Genomic DNA, 19,281 nt, shown 5'->3' with positions numbered 1-19,281 from the left:
GTAATTCTGTTGTTCAGAGAAGGGGACCGAGGACAGTCGAGTGTCTATATTGGTCACTTGACTGGAATTCTCGCTCCCTTCCATCGGCCGATGTTAAGTAAAGTTTTGAACTGGTCTACCAAACAGTTTGTGAGGTGTCTGTTTATTAAGAAGCGAACCTGGTTTAGTAGTTATAAAAGTAACTTTTTCACCATGGTCTTTCTACACTGATCACATCACTGATGGCCAATCTCTAGTCATCTACTTGTTTTACTCCCTGCCCACATTTCCTCTCCCTCCTCCAAACATGACCTCCCAGTGACCATCTCTGGGAAAACTCTCCGAAACCCCTCTTCACTACGGTTTCAATTTCCCCAATCATTTGATTAATTCTGCCAAAGATAGACACAAAAAGATGGAGTAACAGGCAGCATCTCTGGAGGGAAGGAATGGGTGACGTTTCGGGTCGAGACCCTTCTTTACACTGGTGGGTCTCGACCCGAAACATCACTCATTCTTTCTCTCCAGAGACGCTGCCTATCCCGCTGAGTTACTCCAGCTTTTTGTGTCTATCTTCGGTTTAAACCAGCATCTGCAGTTCCTTCCTACACAATTCATTCTGCCATTTCTGCAACTGATGATCTGCTAAATTGCACCTTATCCTATACCTTCGAAGAAGGTCTGAATGCCATGGATTACTTGTCCACCAGAGAGTCCAATCAGCAGATACAAGGAACTGCAGATGCTCGCTTACAAAAAAAGATACAAATTGCTGGAGTAATGCAGTCAATCAGAAGAAGGGCCTCGACCTGAAACATCACCTATCCATGTTCTCCAGAGATAGGCATAAAAAAACTGAAGTAACTCAGTGGGACAGGCAGCATTTCGGGTCGAGACCCTTCTTCAGACTGCTTCTCCACAGATGCTGCCTGACTCACTGTTACTCCAGCACTTTGTGTCTTTCTTTTGTAAACCAGCATGTGCAGTTCCCTGTGTCTCTGTATTTTAACCCACATTCTTATTCGTTGCTTATTTGCATTGTTATGTGACTATATAATTATATTTTTGAATCACTAACTGATAGAATGCCACAGTGGACTTTAGATAGCTTCTGCCTTCTATAAATTTGAGAATTTTTGTTAAAATACACATCTCTTTATTTGGTGACTTCCAATTAGGTTCCGCTGCCAACATTAGTGTTTGGTTCAAAGAAAACAGTTGAAAATGACTTGGAAACTGCTAGTTAATAATCCCATGTCCTATGAATCTCCAGGCACAGAGTGCAATGTATGCGGGTGTATAGTTCATGTGTTATTTTAGACTCAGAATATCATTTAAAATGGAAAATGCAGTCATTTTGTGTTCTCCTGTATTTCTTTCTCTCTGCTGTTCCTAATGACCACTGCACCTTTGACCACCAATTAAATTTACAACAATCTGAAGGATAGGACATGAGACGATTTCTCACCCTGGTCACTCCCTCTTCTCCCCTCTCCCATCAGGCAAGAGGTACAGAAGTTTGAAAACGCATACCTCCAGATTCAGGGACAGTTTCTTCCCAGCTGTTATCAGGCAACAGTATCATCCTATCACCAACCAAGCAACCTTGACCCACTGCAGTTCACCTACTGCCACAACAGGTCCATGGACGATGTCACTGCCCTGGTCCCACACTCATCCCTAGATATGAGAGACACTTACGTTAGACTCCTATTCATAGATTACAGCTCTGCCTTTAACATCATTATACCAATCAAATTCATCACCAAACTCGTGGGTCGTGGAGTCAGCACTCATCTTTGCAACTGGATCCTCGACTTCCTGACCGACAGACACTATTCAGTGAGGATAGGGGACAAATCATCCTCTACAATAATCCTCAACACTTGTGCTCCATAAGGATGCGTTCTCAGCCCCCTTCTTTATTCCTTGTAAACCCACGACGGTGAAGCCATGTACAAATCTAGTTATATTTACAAATTTGTAGACGACAGCACCATTGTGGGTCGGATATCAAATTTGATGAGACGGAGTACAGGAAAGGGATTGAGAACTTTGTCTCTCGGTGTCGAGGCAACAAACTTTCTCTCAGTGCCAGCAAAACAAAGGAGATAGTGATCAACTTCTGGACGCACATAACCTAAGTTTGCATTGACGGCGCCGATGTAGAGATGGTTGAAAACTTCAAATTCCGAAGGAGTAAATTTCACCAACTTCTCCTGGACCACCCATATTGAAGCAATGGCCAAGAAACACACCAATGCCTCTACTTCCTCAGAAGGCTAAGGAAGTTTGGCATGTCCCCAACAGCTCTCACCAACTTTTACTGATGCGCCGTAGAAATCATTTTATCGGGATGCATTACAGCTTGGTTTGGGAAAAACTCCATCCAAGACCGCAAGATATTGCAGTGAACTGTGGACCTCGGCAAGGTATTGCAGCGAACGCGACCTCGCCAAGGCCAGCAGCATCATCAGCAAGGACGAGTCGTACCCTGCCCACTCCCTCTTCTCCCCTCACCCATCGGGAAAAAGATATACAAATGTGAAAACGCACATTTCCAGATTCAGGGACAGTTTTCTTCCCAGCTGTTATCAGGCAACGGGACCATCCTACCGCAACTTGAGAGCAGTCCGGAACCAATATCTACTTCATTGGAGACCCTCGGACTATCTTTTATCGGACTTTACTGGCTTTATCTTGCACTAAATGTCATTCACATTACTCCCTTTATCATGTGTCTGTACACTATGAATGGCTCGATTGTAATCATGTATTGTCTTTCTGCTGACTGGTTAGCACACAACAAAAAGCTTTTCATTATACCTCTGTACTCATGACAATAAACTAAACTAAACTAAACAACTAGAGAGCGGTCCGCCCTAACATCTACCGCATTGGAGACCTTTGAACTATCTTTAATCAGACTTTCCTGGACTTTATCTCACTCTAAACATTATTCCCTTGATCCTCTGCCTGTACACTGTAAACGGCTTGATTGTAATCATGTATAGTCTTTTTGCTGACTGGATAGCACACAACAAAAAAGCTTTTCATGTGACAATAATAAACTAAACTATCAGCACAGGCTAACGGATGTGGGCTGGCAACAGGAGATGGGTGGGGGGGGAGGGGATCAGCCCAGGATCAACAATGCAGGCTGTGAACAGGAGAGGAGAGAGGATTAGTTCATGAGCAGGCTGTGAACAGAATACAGGGGGAGGGGATCAGCCCAGGATCTGGAGCGTGGGCTGTGAACAGGAGACGGTGGCAGGGTGTATCAGCCCAGCCGAGAGCCCAGGCTGTGTTCAGCAGTGTTCAGTGGTTGTGAGCAGGACTCAGGGCCAGTGCGTGCACAAGCGACTGTATCAGATGCTGCCACCCAGAGTGGGGAAAAGCTGGCCTGTAAATGACGGGTAGTGAGTGCCAGGATGGACAGGAGGGATTGAGAGAGAAACAGATCAGGGAGCAGGCCTGGTGAGAAGCAAAAATCTGCCCAGGATCAGAAGTGGGACTCGAACCAGTGAGTGTAACAGAAAGGGAGATGGTACAAAGCATCAGCCACGGCGACGGGCTCTCCCAGTAAAAGAAGGAAGACTTGTGTTTATGTAGCGCCGCCCACAATCTCATGTATCATGTAATCATATATTGTCTTTCTGCTGACTGGATAGCCCACCACAAAAGCTTTTCACTGTACCTCGGTACACGTGACAATAAACTGAACTGAACTCATGACACCCCCGCGGTGCTTTGCAGCCATTGAGGGTGTTTTGAAGGGAGGTCATTGGGGGAATGTGGGACGTGCAGCAAGCAGGCAGTTTGTGCACAGCACAATGCCACTTAGACGCCGTGGGTCACCTGACAAGGACAAAAAATGCTGGAGTAACTCAGCGGGTCAGGCAGCAACTGGAGAACATGGGTAGATGACATTTTGGGTCAGGACCCTTCTTCAGATTACATAGAAACATAGAAATTAGGTGCAGGAGTAGGCCATTCGGCCCTTCGAGCCTGCACCGCCATTCAATATGATCATGGCTGATCATCCAACTCAGTATCCCGTACCTGCCTTCTCTCCATACCCTCTGATCCCCTTAGCCACAAGGGCCACATCTAACTCCCTCTTAAATATAGCCAATGAACTGGCCTCGACTACCCTCTGTGGCAGAGAATTCCACAGATTCACCACTCTCTGTGTGAAAAAAGTTCTTCTCATCTCGGTTTTAAAGGATTTCCCCCTTATCCTTAAGCTGTGACCCCTTGTCCTGGACTTCCCCAACATCGGGAGCAATCTTCCTGCATCTAGCCTGTCCAACCCCTTAAGAATTTTGTAAGTTTCTATAAGATCCCCTCTCAATCTCCTAAATTCTAGAGAGTATAAACCAAGTCTATCCAGTCTTTCTTCATAAGACAGTCCTGACATCCCAGGAATCAGTCTGGTGAACCTTCTCTGCACTCCCTCTATGGCAATAATGTCCTTCCTCATTGGTGGCGCAGGCAAGTATTGAGACGCAAGTGGCTGTGGTAGCGAGTCTGGGTCAGGACAGAGCATTAGAGCAGCAGGAATTACAGAGGGGGGAGCACAGAGAGAGAGGGCCTCACAGAACTGTTGGAGAGAGGAGGAAAACATATTCAACATAGGAGATTTCACAGTGGAGCAATCATAATGTAGAAAATGTAGCAACAAGGAACTGCAGATGCTGGTTAACAAAAAAGGACATAAAGTACTGGAGCACCTCTGGAGAATATTAACAGGCAACATTTTGGTTTAGGACCCTTCTTCAGACATTGGACAAAGACGTATCGCTTGCCAGGCTTTGTCCCAACCCCACCTCTCTTTCAGCTGTATCCCCTCAATTACAATCAGTCTGAAGAAGGGTCCTGACCCGACTCATCACCTAACCCTTTTTGTAAACCAGCATCTGCAGTTCCTTGTTTCTGCCTTGAATCACCTGACAATCTGTTTCAGTGACGTTAGTTGCAGAATAAGTCACTAGGTAACAATACTTCCAGACAAATAATCGCACATAACAGACCAATTTACTCACATAACTCTTGTATATACCACTTGAATGCATCAGTACATTTAGCTGATGTGACTAAGCAGGGATATCACCACACACTTGTAAACGAACATTCCTGGAACAGTACTCACTTTTATTAAAAAGCAACAGGAGTGAGATGGTGGTCTAATGAAATACAGACATACATTTGAAATACAGAATAAAGTCCACTTTTACAAAAACTGTTGTCAATTTCAGCAAAAAAAATGTGTAGGAAGGAACTACAGATGCTGGTTTAAACCAAAGATAGACATAAAAAGCTGGAGTAAATCAATGGGTCAGGCAGCATATCTGATTAAAAAGGAATAGGTGACGTTTTAGGTCGAGACCCTTCTTTATTGCAAAGAGTTGTGGATGTAGTCCTGACCACCACACAAACCAACCTGCTGGTGTTTCAGCAAGGCCGCCAGCATAATCTGGGGCCAACCTCACACTCTTCTCCCCTCTCCCCTCACAAGTTTGAAAACGCATATCTCCAGATTCAGGAGCAGTTTCTTCCCAGCTGTTTTCAGGAAATTCAACAGTCCTCTCATCAGCTGGTCTGCTGTTCTGACCTCCCATCTACCTCATTGGAGACCTTTGAACGTATCTTCAATCAGATTTCAGTTATATCTTGCACTAAATATTGTTCCCTTTATCTGTGCACTCTTGACGGCCTGATTATATTCATGTAAAGTATTTTCTTTGACTGGATAGCACACAAACAAAAGCTTTTCATTGTACCTTGATACACGTGATAATAATAAATTAAACAGGTTCACGATGGGGTTTACTCGGCAACCAGTTCCTGACATGGGAGATTATCTCTTCCTTGCGAAGGCTGGTCTCGGAAGTTGTCTCTCTTGATGTCTTTGACATTCCTTTTATCCAATTCATCCCAACATCACTGTTCTTCTGTCCAGTCCTGAAGTTCCTCAGCAAGTCCATTCGTGGTATTGTTTATCCACTTCCTTTATCTATTACCAGTCCGCTGGCAATGCACCCACACAGCTATCGATCAGACAAACACTAACCACTTCTTCCAGCTAGTTTGCTGTGGGACAAATGCCCCCAGGAGAGGAATGTGGGGAGGATTAAACAGGATTAGTGTACTAATGTTGATGGCTGCTGTCGACTGTGTGGCAGAACGACTTGAAGGTCCTGTTTCCGTGACCCTGTGACTGAACCTCTGATGAGGTCAATGTCATCTCCATAGATTTTCAGAAAAGCATTTGGTGAAACCTCACACAAAAGGCAACTCGGACCATTGAATTAAAGAAACCAAAGCAGTGTGGATAGGAAAGTAGCCTCAATGTAGGAAGCAAATAGGGAACCACGGCAGAATCGATGGGCAAAATAACAATTCTAGGACGGATAATCTTTCAACTATTTCCATTTGTTAAATGTTGTGATGTTTGAACGTTTGTGAATCAAAGACAGCTTTGACACTCAGTGATCTTGAACATGTGACTTCACTGGCTGCCAGAGAGTGCAGCTGGCATTAAACACTGGGTTAAGTCCTAGGTCCCTTTAGGGCAGCACAGCGGTAGAATTGCTGCCTTACAGCCCCAGACGCCCGGGTTCGATCATGACTACGGGTGCTGTCTGTACGGAGTTTGTACATTCTCCCTGTGACCCCATGGGTTTTCTCCAGGTGCTCTGGTTTCCTCCCACGCTCCAAAAACGTGCGGGAATGTAGGTTAATTGGCTTTGATAAAAATTTGTAAATTGTCCCAAAGTGTGTAAGATAGTGCTAGTGTATGGGGTGATCACTACTTGGCACGGACTAGGTGGGCTGACTAGGTGGGCTGAAGGGCCTGTTTCCACGCTGTATCTCTAAACTAATCTTGAATCTAGGCTCCACCAATTCCAGCCTGTGTTGTCCGTTTCCACCTCAGTTGTTCTGTAATTGCTGTCTGTACCTTCACAGTATTGTTACACTTACTGTATTTATTGTTTACTCAAAGAGCTTCAAGTGAACCAGAAATGTTTTTAGCATCCTGGTGTATCAAGACATTAATCTGAATCCGTTTCAAGAACAACCACAGATTCACCAGTTAATCTCGAGTCAGTTAGCTTGGTTTATTGTTACGTGTATCCCGTTTTTAACTTCTCTACATTCTTGTCAACTCTCCCTGGATTCCTCCACTCACAGGGGAAATTGGAACAGAGAAAAGCTTTTGTTGCGTGCTAGCCAGTCGGCTGAAAGACAATTTACCAACTAAAATGTCTCATCCTTGGAAGATGCTGGGAATGACATTGAATGAGTCATAAGATCTCTCAGGATGATCTTGTATTGCAGTAACACAACTGTGTGACACACAGATCTTTGAAATGGACAAAATGGCCCTTAGTGTTGAAGAGAGCTGGGAAGAGTTAAACCCCCTTTGGTTTCTCCCTTTAGACATATAGCACAGAAATAGGCCCTTCCGCCTAACCTGCCCCGGCCGACCAAGATGCCCCGTCTATGCTAGTTCCACCTGCCCACTTCCCTCTAAACATTTCCTATTTATGTACCTATCCAATGTCTTTTAAATGTTGTTATAATACCTCCCTCAACTACCTCCTCTGGCAGGCTGTTCCATATGCTCCCACCCTCGGTGCGAAAAAGTTGCCCCTCAGGTTTCTATTAAATCTTTCCGCCCCTCACCTTAAACATATTGTCTGGTTTTTGATTCTCCTACTTTGTGTAAAAGACAGCATTCACCCTGTCGAATCCTCTCTTCAGGCTTGATAACAGTGAATGTCAAAGATACTGTACGGAAATAGGCCCTTTGGCCCAATGAGTCTACAAAGATTAACCTTGCACTTACACTAATCCAATGTCAATCCCTTTTTTAAACTTTTCTACATTCTTGTCAACTCTCCCTGGATTCCTCCACTCACCGGGAAATTGGGGCAATTTACTGCAGCCGGACAGTTTCCAGGGGTTGCAGCACAGTGGCCGTCCTGGGCTTGGTCTGTCTGTCAAAGCTGAAGCTAAGGATTGCGCCAACTATCCACACTGAGGTAATGCCCGGAACCGAAACATAGTTCACAATTGAGCAAATTTCTGGAGAGAGGATATCAAATCACAGCTTGGGAACAGCTCCATCCAGGACGGTAAGAAATGGTAGCGAATTGTGGACGCAGCCCAGGCCATCACACAAACCAACCTTCCTTCTACCGACTCCATTTATACCTCTCGTTGCCTCAGCAAGGTCAGCAGCATAATCAAGGACGAGTCGCACCCATCAGGTAAAAGGTATAGAAGTGTGAAGCTGCACACCTCCAGATTCAGGGACAGTGTCTTCCCAGCCATTAGGCAACTGAACCATCCTACCACAACTAGAGGGCAGTCCTGAACAACTATCTACCTCATTGGAGACCCTCGGACTACATTTGATCAGACTTTACCGGCTTTATCTTGTACGAAACGTGATTCCCTTTTTCATGTATCTGTTCACTGTGAATGGCTCCATTGTAGTCATGTTTGTCTTTCTGCTGACTGGTTTGCATGCAACAAAAGCTTTTCACTGTACCTCGGTACACGTGACAATAAACAAATTAAACTTACCAATCAACATGTCTTTATTGGGAGTTGGGAGAAGACTAAAGCTCCAGGAGTAGTCTTCTGGCTTCAGTCCTAGCCTTGGGTTTGTGGCTGTGTGCAGCGTTTGCACATTCTCCCTGGGGCGCTTCTGGGGTAATGTGTAAACTCCACACACACACACAATACCCACCAAGGTTAGGACTGCACCTGGTTCTGGCATTGTGAGGCAGCATCTCCAGTTGCTGTGCCACTGTGGCACTCCAATATCTGGAACAAGAACTGAGCAAGTTGTCATCCTCTCCAACGGTCTGCCAAAAGTCCTGCAGCAAATTTGGGGGGGAAACTTTTCACACACAGAGTGCAACTATGTGAAACATGTCAACACAGGGATGGGAGGGATGAAACCAGGACCAAGCCAATTGAACAGCAAAATGCTAGAGCTGCCGTCACTGTCCAGGATCCATTAGGTTCAATCCGCTCCTCGTATGCTCTCAGCGTGGAGTTTGCATGTTCTGTCTGTGACCATGTGGGTTCCCTCTGGGTGTTCTTGTTTCTTCCCACGTCCCCAAGACATATGGGCTGTTAGGTTGACAAAAATGCTGGAGAAACTCAGCGGGTGAGGCAGCATCTATGGAGCGAAGGAATAGGTGACGTTTCGGGTCGAGACCCTTCTTCAGTTAGGTTAATTAGCCACTGAAATTGTCAGTGAATAGTAGAATCTGGCCGATGCAAGGGGTAATGGAACGCGGGGAGAATAAAAATTGGATTAATTTAGGATTAGAGTAAATGGGTGTTTAATGATCAGTGCGGATTTAGTGTTCCCGTACTGCATCTCTCAATCACTTAACCAGGTGAGATGGGAGGCTGGCACAGAGCAAAACAATAGAAGGGTTCAAATGGGCTGAATGGCCTCTCTTTCCACTGTTTATTGTGCACAATGCAGACATAAAGGTCTTTGGACAACGTGTTGAAAGCAGAAACAATTTATTTTAACACAGATCCAGAAAATTAAATTCTAGCCCAGTTATAGGCATTCCTAACATCAGCAAAAATTAAAATCACAGTGCCCAATAACTAAGGTTCAATCCTGGGTGTACCCAGCAGTAGAAATATCGACTAAATCCAATACCTGTAATATTAACGTGCGTTTGGTTTCAACAGCAGTAATGATTGAAATAGTCAGCACACAACATTTTTTCTCCTCAGTGTGAATTTGCTGGTGTCTCACCAGGCTCGACAACCAAGGGACCCTTCTCCCCCATTCAAAACAGGTGATCAGGCCCGTCTCTAACATGAAGTTGCTGATGTATCATCAGGCTGGATAAGTGCACAAACCTCTTCCCACACACTTTACAGGAGGTTGGATTCGTCCCGGTGTGAATTTGGTGGTGTCTTACCAGGTTGGACGACCGAGTGAACTTCTTCCCGCATTCAAAGCAGGTGAACGGCCTCTCGCCCGTGTGAATTTGCTGGTGCCTCACCACGCTCGATGACTGAGTGAACCTCTTCCCACACTCACAGCAGGAGAACGGCCTCTCGCCCGTGTGAATTTGCTGGTGCCTTACCAGGCTGGACGACTGAATGAACCTCTTCCCGCACTCGGCGCAGGAGAATGGCTTCTCCCCAACGTGAACTCGCTGGTGCCTCACCAGGCTAGATGACTGAGTAAATTTCTTCCCACACTCAGAGCAGATGAACGGCCTCTCCCCAGTGTGGGTTTGCTGGTGCAAGGTCAGGTTGGACAAATAACTGAATCCTTTCCCACACACAGAGCAGGTGAAAGGCTTCTCGTCACTTTGAGCGCACTGGTGTTTCAGTAACTGGGATGATTGAACAAAGCTCTTCCCGCACTCGGAGCAGATGAACGGCCTCTCAGCAGTGTGAATTTGCTGGTGTATCATCAACTCAGATGACCGAGCAAATCCCTCCGCACACACAGAGCAGCTGAACAACCTCTGCCCAGTGTGAACCTGCTGGTGCAAGGTCAGATGGGATGAATGAGCGAATCCTTTTCCACACTCGGAGCAGATGAAAGGCCTCTCCCCAGCATGAACCCGCTGGTGTTTTAGTAACTGGGACGACTGAACAAATCCCTTCCCACACTCAGCGCAGGTGAATGGCTTCTCGCCAGTGTGAATTCGCTGATGGACCAGCAGCTCAGACGACCGAATGAAGCCCTTCCCACACTCGGAGCAACCGAATGGCCTCTCCCCAGTGTGAATACGCTGGTGCATCAACAGCCCAGATGACCGAAAGAATCCCTTCCCGCACTCAGAGCAGGTGAATGACCTCTCCCCAGTATGGATCTGCTGGTGTACCAGCAGCTCAGACGATCGAGTGAATCCCTTCCCACATTCAGTGCACCTGTACGGCCTCTCACCAGTGTGAATCCGTTGGTGTGTTCTCAGGTTGGAAGGCCGAGTGAATGTCTTCCCACAGTCAGAGCAAATGAAGGGCCTCGCCTGGTTATGAATTTGCTGGTGGTTCAACAACTCTGATGACGGAGTGAAATCCTGCTCATAGTCTAGCTGGTGTCCGAACAACTCCGATGACCGAGTGAAATCCTGCTCATAGTCCAGCTGATGGTCCAACAACTCCGATGACCGAGTGAAATCCTGCTCACTGTCTAGCTGTTCTTCAAACAACTCCGATGACTGAGTGAAATCCTGCTCACTGTCTAGCTGTTCTTCGAACAACTCTGATGACTGGGTGCATTCCTGCTCACTGTCTAGCTGTTCTTCGAACAACTCTGATGACCGAGTGCATTCCTGCTCACTATCTAGCTGTTCTTTGAACAACTCTGATGACTGAGTGCATTCCTGCTCACGGTCTGGCTGATGGTTCAGGAGCTCCGATGAGCGAGGGCATTCCGGCTCGCGGTCTTGTTGGTGTTCGATCAACTCCGACGACTGAGTTAATTCCTTCCCACAGTCAGAGCCAGAGATCGGCTCTTTCCCAGTCTGAATTTGCGGCTGTTTCTCAGCCGAGTGAACCTCTTCCCACATTCAGAGCAGATGACAGGCCCCTCCCCAGTGTAAACCCACTGGTTTGAGGAGAGAACGAATGAATCAATAATTCCTTTTCCACACTCAAAGTGGGCGACAGGCCTCTCTCTCTAGTGCAAATTCACTGGTGTGTCCTCAAGTTGGACGAGTGGGTGAATCTCTGACCACACCCAGGAGAATGGCCTCTCATCAGTATGAATTTGCTGCCGTGTCTTTATGCTGGATGACTGAGTGAATCTCCTTCAGCAGATGAAGGGTCTGCCCGCAGTATGAATTCACTGGCGACTCGCCAGGCGGGAAGGTCCAGCAAAGTTTTTCCACATTCACAGCAGTTCAACGTCCTCTCCCCACTGTATCATCAGGTGGGATGGCTGAGTGAACTCCTCCCGCACTCAGAGCTGCTCAACGTCCTATCTCCAGTGATGATGTGCCAGTGTGTTCTCCGGCCCTGGATCAATGCTGTTTCAACAAAGGTGGGGGCGGGGGGTGGATGTGAAAAAAGTCACATTTGTTCCAGTCATGAAGAGATGCACAATGTTCCAGCTTGGACGATGCACTGTTTAAGAAATAGACAAGTACATTTACAGAGTTGACGTGGATAAGCTTTTTCCATTGAGAGTATAGAAGTTGGGATGTAATGTTAAAATTGTACAAGGCATTGGTGAGGCCAATTCTGGAGTATGGGGTACAATTTTGGTCGCCTAATTATAGGAAGGATGTCAACAAAATAGAGAGAGTACAGAGGAGATTTACTAGAATGTTGCCTGGATTTCAGCAACTAAGTTACAGAGAAAGGTTGAACAAGTTAGGGCTTTATTCTTTGGAGCGCAGAAGGTTAAGGGGGGACTTGATAGAGGTCTTTAAAATGATGAGAGGGATAGACAGAGTTGACGTGGATAAGCTTTTCCCACTGAGAGTAGGGAAGATTCAAACAAGGGGACATGACTTGAGAATTAAGGGACAGAAGTTTAGGGGTAACATGAGGGGGAACTTCTTTACTCGAGTGGTGGCTGTGTGGAATGAGCTTCCAGGGAAGGTGGTGGAGGCAGGTTCGTTTTTATAATTTAAAAATAAATTGGATAGTTATATGGACGGGAAAGGAATGGAGGGTTATGGTCTGAGCGCAGGCATATGGGACTAGGGGAGAATACGTGTTCGGCACGGACTAGAAGGGTCGAGATGGCCTGTTTCCGTGCTGTAATTGTTATATGGTTATTATATAGTAGGGAAGATTCAAACAAGAGGACATGATTTGAGAATTAAGGGACAAATGTTTAGGGGTAACATGAGGGGGAACTTCTTTACTCAGAGAGTGGTAGCTGTGTGGAATGAGCTTCCAGTGGAAGTAGTGGAGGTAGGTTCGATTTTATCATTTAAGATGGTAGATGGGACTAGGTGAGAGTAAGTGTTTGGCACAGACTAGAAGGGCCGAGATGGCCTGTTTCCGTGCTGTAATTGTTATATGGTTACATGGATAGGACAGGTTTGGAGGGATATGGACCAAATGCAGGAAGGTGGGACTAGTGTAGCTGGGACATGTTGGCCGGTGTGGGCAAGTTGGGCCGAAGGGCCCGTTTCCACACTGTATCACACTATGACTCTCTGCCTTCCCAATACTCTCTAATCCAGACAACACCCTGACGAACCTCCTCTGTTCCCTCTCCAAGGCCTCCATATCTTTCCTGTGGAGTGGCAACAAGAACCCACTAACAATACTTCAAATGTGATCCAAGTTTTACGCAGCCGCAATATTTCTTCCCAACTTTGATACCCAACACTCTGACCGAAGAAGGAATATATGGCAAACACCTACTTTACTGTCCAATTTCCTTGTGTTGTCACTTTCTGGGAGCTATGGTCATACATCCCAAGATCCCTCCTGACATAAACGCTCCTGAGGGTCATGCCATTTGTAGCTTGTATCAACAAAACATCTGCTCACTACATCAGAGACTTGAAAATATTTCTGTATCATCAAAACCTGACAAACAGAACCTATGTTTTAATTCCCCCTATGCTGCCGTGCCCACAGTGTAACTGGCTCTTTCCACAGTCATTGCTCTTGAACTCTCATTCAAGGGTGGGAATCTCACTGCCCTGCTGGTCACACTGGTTTCCAAGTTCATCTCAGGAATGAAACAGACTGGAATTTTGGATGAGAATGTACAAGGCATGATTAATAAATTTGCTGATTACACTACAATAGAAGGACACAACTTGAACGATAGGGAGAGGTTGGGCAATCTAGGACTTTATTTCTTGGGAGCACAGGAAACTGTGTGATGCTCTTCTAGAGGTGTATAAAATCGCGAGGGGAATAGATAGAGGAATGCACGGGGTCTTTTACCCAAGTAGGGGAATGAAGAACCATAGGACAACGGTTTACAGTAAGAGAAAGATTAATACAAACCTGATGAACAGCTTTTTCCACTCGGAGAACAGTGGGTATTATGGAATGTGCTGCCAGAGGAAGCATGTACCATACCAGCATTTAAAATACATTGGGATAGGTACATGGCTAGGAAAGGTTTAGAGGGATATATGCCAAATGCATGAAAATGGGACTTGCTTTGTTGGGGCACCTTGGTTGGCATGGATGAGTTGGGTCGAATGGCCTTTTTGCATGTTCTATGACTAAAATAGATGGCATCATAGACAGCAAAGATAGTTATCAAGAATTACAGCGGGATGGTCAACAAAATAGAGAGAGTACAGAGGAGATTTACTAGAATGTTGCCTGGGTTTCAGCAACTAAGTTACAGAGAAAGGTTGAACAAGTTAGGGCTTTATACTTTGGAGCGCAGAAGGTTAAGGGGGGACTTGATAGAGGTTTTTAAAATGATGAGAGGGATAGACAGAGTTGACGTGGAAAAGCTTTTCCCACTGAGAGTAGGGAAGATTCAAACAAGGGGACATGACTTGAGAATTAAGGGACTGAAGTTTAGGGGTAACATGAGGGGGAACTTCTTTACTCAGAGAGTGGTAGCTGTGTGGAATGAGCTTCCAGTGAAGGTGGTGGAGGCAGGTTCGTTTTTATCATTTAAAAATAAATTGGATAGTTATATGGATGGGAAAGGAATGGAGGGTTATGGTCTGAGCGCAGGTATATGGGACTAGGGGAGATTATGTGTTCGGCACGGACTAGAAGGGTCGAGATGGCCTGTTTCCGTGCTGTAATTGTTATATGGTTATATGGTTATATGATGTCGATCAGCTGGGCAAGTGGACAAAGGAATTGGGAATGAGGTTTAACTCAGTTAAGTATGATGTTGCAGTTTTGGAAATTGAATTGCAGTGAATGTTAAGACCCTGCAGAGTGTTCTGGAGCAGAGAAATCTCATAGTTCACAGGAGTACAATTGCATAGTTCCCTGAAAGTGGAATCCAAAATGGATAGGGTGGCAAAGGTTTTTGGTAGACTGGCCTTTAACTGTCAGGAAACTGAATATGGAGGTTGGGACACAATGTTACAGTTGCCCAAGAAGTTGGGTGACCACTGAAATCTCCAATTTTAGGTAACCTCTAACTAACACCATCCCCTTCCCCCCCCCATTCCTCTCCCCTCACCTGTGCTACACCTGGACTCCCAACTACTTCTTCCCTCCAGCTTATTTTCTCCCTCCGGCTCCACAATCCACAACTCTGCAAATCTGTCTCACAACCTCTGTTCTTAAATCTGACCTTTGTTCCAACCATCTGCCTATCAACCCCCTCTCTCCCCAATGTCAACCTATTACCTCCCACGGTTTGTCCTGCCTCTCCCCTTTTCCAACTTTCCTTCACGCCCCCCCCCCCCCATCAGTCAAAAAGAAGGGTCTCGCCCTGAAACGTCACCTATCCATGTTCCCCAGAGATACTGCATGACCTGCCGAGTTACTCCAGCATTTTGTGTTCTTGTGTGGATTCATTTAGCAATCTGCAGTTATTTGTTTCTCCTTCAATTTTTTTTTCAACCAAGCAGATCAAAGGGGAAGGGTATCTGACCCGAAACATTCACTCGATGAATTATCTGGTATTTCCTGTTTTTATTTCATATTTTGGGTATGTAGAAGTATTTTATTTTTAAACAGGACAATGGGAATGACTCTGATTAAGATTGCCTTAGCAACATGGGCCTCACCCTTTGTTTACAAAGTTATCTGGTTGAGATAAGTGAGCACAGGCAGAGAGAGAGAGAAATCAAAGGGCACTTTTTATAGCTGAAAAGCACATGCCATTCTTCACAGCTTTAACTTTTATTTGTCATTTGGCCTTCATTCATCTGTTAACAGAAAACTCCCTATACATGTATAATCTTCTTTATTCATGCAGTCTTCTCTTTGACTGATAGCACACAAACAAAAAAACGTTTCACTGTACCACGGTACACGTTACAACATAATAAACTGAACTAAAGCCAGGGTTTGCAAAATGAAGCCAGAGACATTCTCTTTGTCCCATCTATTCCCTCCCCTACCCAGTCCTTTGTGAATAAAAACTAACATTTTCTCTCCCTTGTTTCCCTTTTATCTCCCCATGTATCCCCTCCCCCTTCTATCCCTCCTTCTGGCTCTATTTCACTCCTCTCCTTATTTGATAAACCTCTCGTCTCCTTTACACCTCCAGCCTTTCTTACTTAACTCATCTGCCAATCAATACCCTCTATACCCCCTCACCTGCCAGACGTGGTCTCACCCCCTCCCTTCTCTTTTCCAGCTTTCCCCTCCTCTCTCTCCCCCTACCCACCCACCCACCACAATTAGTCTGAGGAACAATTCCGACTGGTTGCTTATCGATTCCCCCTGCACAGATACTGACCTGCTGAGTTTCTCCAGCACCGTGTCTTGCTCAAGATTCCAGCATCTGCAGTTCCTTGTGTCTTGAAACTAGAGGTGAAAATGAGAAGAAAGGATGTCAGGTAAGGGGATAAGACGAGTGCAATAGATAAAGCCAGGGGGGGGGAGGGGGGGGGGGGAGGGATACAAGTTTGCCCGTGGCCTCACTCTGGTAATGGAAGAGGCCAAGGACAGAGAGGTCGGTGTGGAAAGTGGTAGATCTAGCTTGGATCAACTCTGTTGATCGTTGCACGGAGACCGACCGACTGACCCGCTGAAAGTCTCCAGCATCGTCTGGCTGTGATTAAATCAGGAAAAAGCAAGCCCCGGGGCCGTGTGTGTGTGTGTGTGTGTGTGTGTGTGCATGTGTGTGTGTGTGTGTGCATGTGTGTGTGTGTGTGTGTGGGGGTTGGTGTTGGTGTCGGCAGCGGCAGCGGCAGGCCGGGATTGTTGAGTGCGATCGCCAGCAATGATTCTGCGAACCGCACGAATGTTTTGCCTTCGCATCCCCCCCGATGCAGCCGCAACCTGCGGCTCCGGCTCCAGCTCCGGCTCCAGCTCCGGCCCGGACCCCGGGGAGGGAGGATGAACCGACGCGGCGCGGCGCTTGCACCCACCTACAGCCCGGATCCCGGAAGCTTCACCCGTCCTGGTCACGTGCCCCCCTCCCCCCCCCCTCCCCGCCGCCGCCGCCGCGCGCCTGCGCCGTGGTCCCCTCGACCCTGCACTCTGTGGGAGGGAACTGCAGGTGCTGGTTTAAACCCAAGAAAGACACAGAGTGCTGGAGTAACTCAGCGGGACAGGCAGCATCTCCGGACTGGGTGACGTTTTCGGGTCACCCATTCCCTTCAAGGGTCTCGATGCGAACCGTCACCCATGATAGACACGAAATGCTGGAGTAACTCAGCGAGACAGGCAGCGTCTTTCAAGTTCATGTGAGTTTATTGTCATCTTCACACTGTGTTTTTGATTTTCTCTTTTTGGATTGAATTCTGTTTTTAATTTGTGTCTCTGTGATGTCTTTATTACTTGTTATATTCCGATTATATGTTTTTATTCCGATTACTATGTAAGGTGTCCTTGAGATGTCTGAAAGGCGCCCATTAAATAAAATGTATTATTATTATTATTATTATGTGTCCCTGATAGGACAATGAAATTCTTGCTTTGCTTCAGCACACAGAACATAGTAGGCATTTACTACAAAACAGATAAGTGTGTCCATATACCATAATATAAATATATACACACATGAATAAATAAACTGATAAAGTGCAAATAACAGATAATGGGTTATTATTTGGACATTTTCGGACCCGAAAGGTCACCCGTTCCTTCTCTCCAAAGATGCCGCTTGTCCCCCTGAGTTACTTCGGCATTTTGTGTTTACCTGGACTTTCACTGACAGCCAAACTCTTCCAAAGATTGACACAAAACATACTGGAGTAACTCAGCCGGTCAGGCAACGTCTCTGGAGAACATTGATACTGATTTTTTTCCAGATACGCTACCTGAACCGCTGAGTTACTACAGCTTTTTGCGACTATCTTTGGTATAAACCACAATCTGCAGTTCCTTCTTATCGCTTTCCAATTTCGTTCTCGGCATCAGATTATTTTACTGATGCAGCGTCGAAGTGCGCCCAGTGCGCGCCGACCAGCAATCACCCTTTAATTTACACTTTAGACTTTACAGATACAGACTTTACGACCAGCGATCACCCTATACAGCAACACTATCCTACACACACTAGGGACAATTTACAATTATACCGAAGCAAATTAACCTGCAAATTTGTACACTTGGGGGGGGGGGGTCGGGGGGGGGGGGGGGGGGGGGAGGGGAGAGAGACTGGAGCACCCGGTGACAACGCACATGATCACGGGGAGCACATAAAAGTTCCATACAGACCGCACCCGTAGTCAGGATCGAACCAGGATACCTGGCGCTGTAATGCGACCGCAGCGCCACTGTGCCACACACACACTCGTTCTATCCTACACACTGGGGACAATTTGCAGAAGCCAATTAACCGAAAAAACCTTGGAATGTGGGAGGAAACCGGATCACCCGGAGAAACCCCACGCGGTCACAGGGAGAACAGGCAAACTCCACACTGAATGCATCCTTGCTCAGGATCGAACCCGGGCCTCTGGCATTGCAAGGGAGCAACTTTACCACAGCGCCGCCCCTAATCGACCAAGTCATTCCGACTGGCAAGGACTATAAGATGAAGAAACGCGGTTGTCAGCTAATGCACAGAAAGCTCCGGAGATCTATCATAGAAACCAAGAACTGCATATTCTGATTTACACAAAAGGACACAAAGTGTGGGTAACTTAGCGGGTCATGCAGCATCTCAGGAGAACATGAACATTTCTTCTGCATCTTCAGACCGGACTTAAGACGGGTCCCGATCCTTGATTATGCTGGTGGCCTTGCCGGGTCACTCCCTCTTCTCCCCTCTCCCATCAGACAAGAGGTAGAGACGTTTGACACAAAATGCTGGAGTAACTCAGCGGGACAGGCAGGATCTCTAGAGAGAAGTTTCGGGTCGAGACTGACGAAGGGCCTAGACCCCAAACGCCACCCATTCCTTCTCTCCAGAGATGCTGCCTGTCCTGCTGAGTTACCACAGCATTTGGTGTCTATCTTCGGTTCAAACCAGGATCTGCAGTTCCTTCCTACATAGGTACAGAAGTCTGATACATACCTCCAGATTTTGGAAGAGTTTCCTCCCAGCTGTTAACAGGGAACCGATGAGCGGTCCTCTCTCCAGCTAGCGTGCGGTGCTGACCTCCCATCTACCTCATTGGAGACCTTTGGACTATCTTTAATCTGACTTTATCGGACTTCAAGGTTATATCTTGCACTAAATACTGTACCCTTTGTCCTTTATCTGTGCACTGTGCA

General features: G+C 46.4%; 2 protein-coding genes across 4 annotated transcripts in view; one reads left to right on the top strand and one right to left on the bottom strand.

The window, feature by feature from the left end:
• Positions 1 to 19,281, top strand: part of LOC116981574 (oocyte zinc finger protein XlCOF15-like) — a 293,177-nt gene that overhangs the window by 35,853 nt on the left and 238,043 nt on the right. The gene's annotated exons all lie outside the window — the stretch shown is intronic.
• LOC116981522 (gastrula zinc finger protein XlCGF57.1-like) lies at positions 9,518 to 19,238 on the bottom strand. Of its 3 annotated transcripts, none has more exons than XM_033034589.1 (3): positions 19,082 to 19,238; positions 16,352 to 16,419; positions 9,518 to 12,111 (listed from the first exon to the last, which is right to left on the bottom strand). In XM_033034589.1, exon 3 carries the CDS (start codon positions 11,553 to 11,555, stop codon positions 9,813 to 9,815), a length of 1,743 nt encoding a protein of 580 aa, XP_032890480.1. In that variant the 5' UTR covers positions 11,556 to 12,111; positions 16,352 to 16,419; positions 19,082 to 19,238; the 3' UTR covers positions 9,518 to 9,812. The 3 variants fall into 3 exon arrangements, with proteins under 3 accessions (XP_032890480.1, XP_032890479.1, XP_032890481.1); XM_033034588.1 differs by lacking the exon at positions 19,082 to 19,238 and adding an exon at positions 16,640 to 16,719; XM_033034590.1 differs by lacking the exon at positions 19,082 to 19,238 and having other exon boundaries at positions 9,518 to 12,014; positions 16,352 to 16,719.

The sequence above is a fragment of the Amblyraja radiata genome, chromosome 15, assembly GCF_010909765.2.
Source record: "Amblyraja radiata isolate CabotCenter1 chromosome 15, sAmbRad1.1.pri, whole genome shotgun sequence".
Classification (NCBI taxonomy): domain Eukaryota; kingdom Metazoa; phylum Chordata; class Chondrichthyes; order Rajiformes; family Rajidae; genus Amblyraja; species Amblyraja radiata.
Note: the sequence above shows the minus strand (reverse complement) of the source record. Positions and strands in the feature narration are given on the sequence as shown.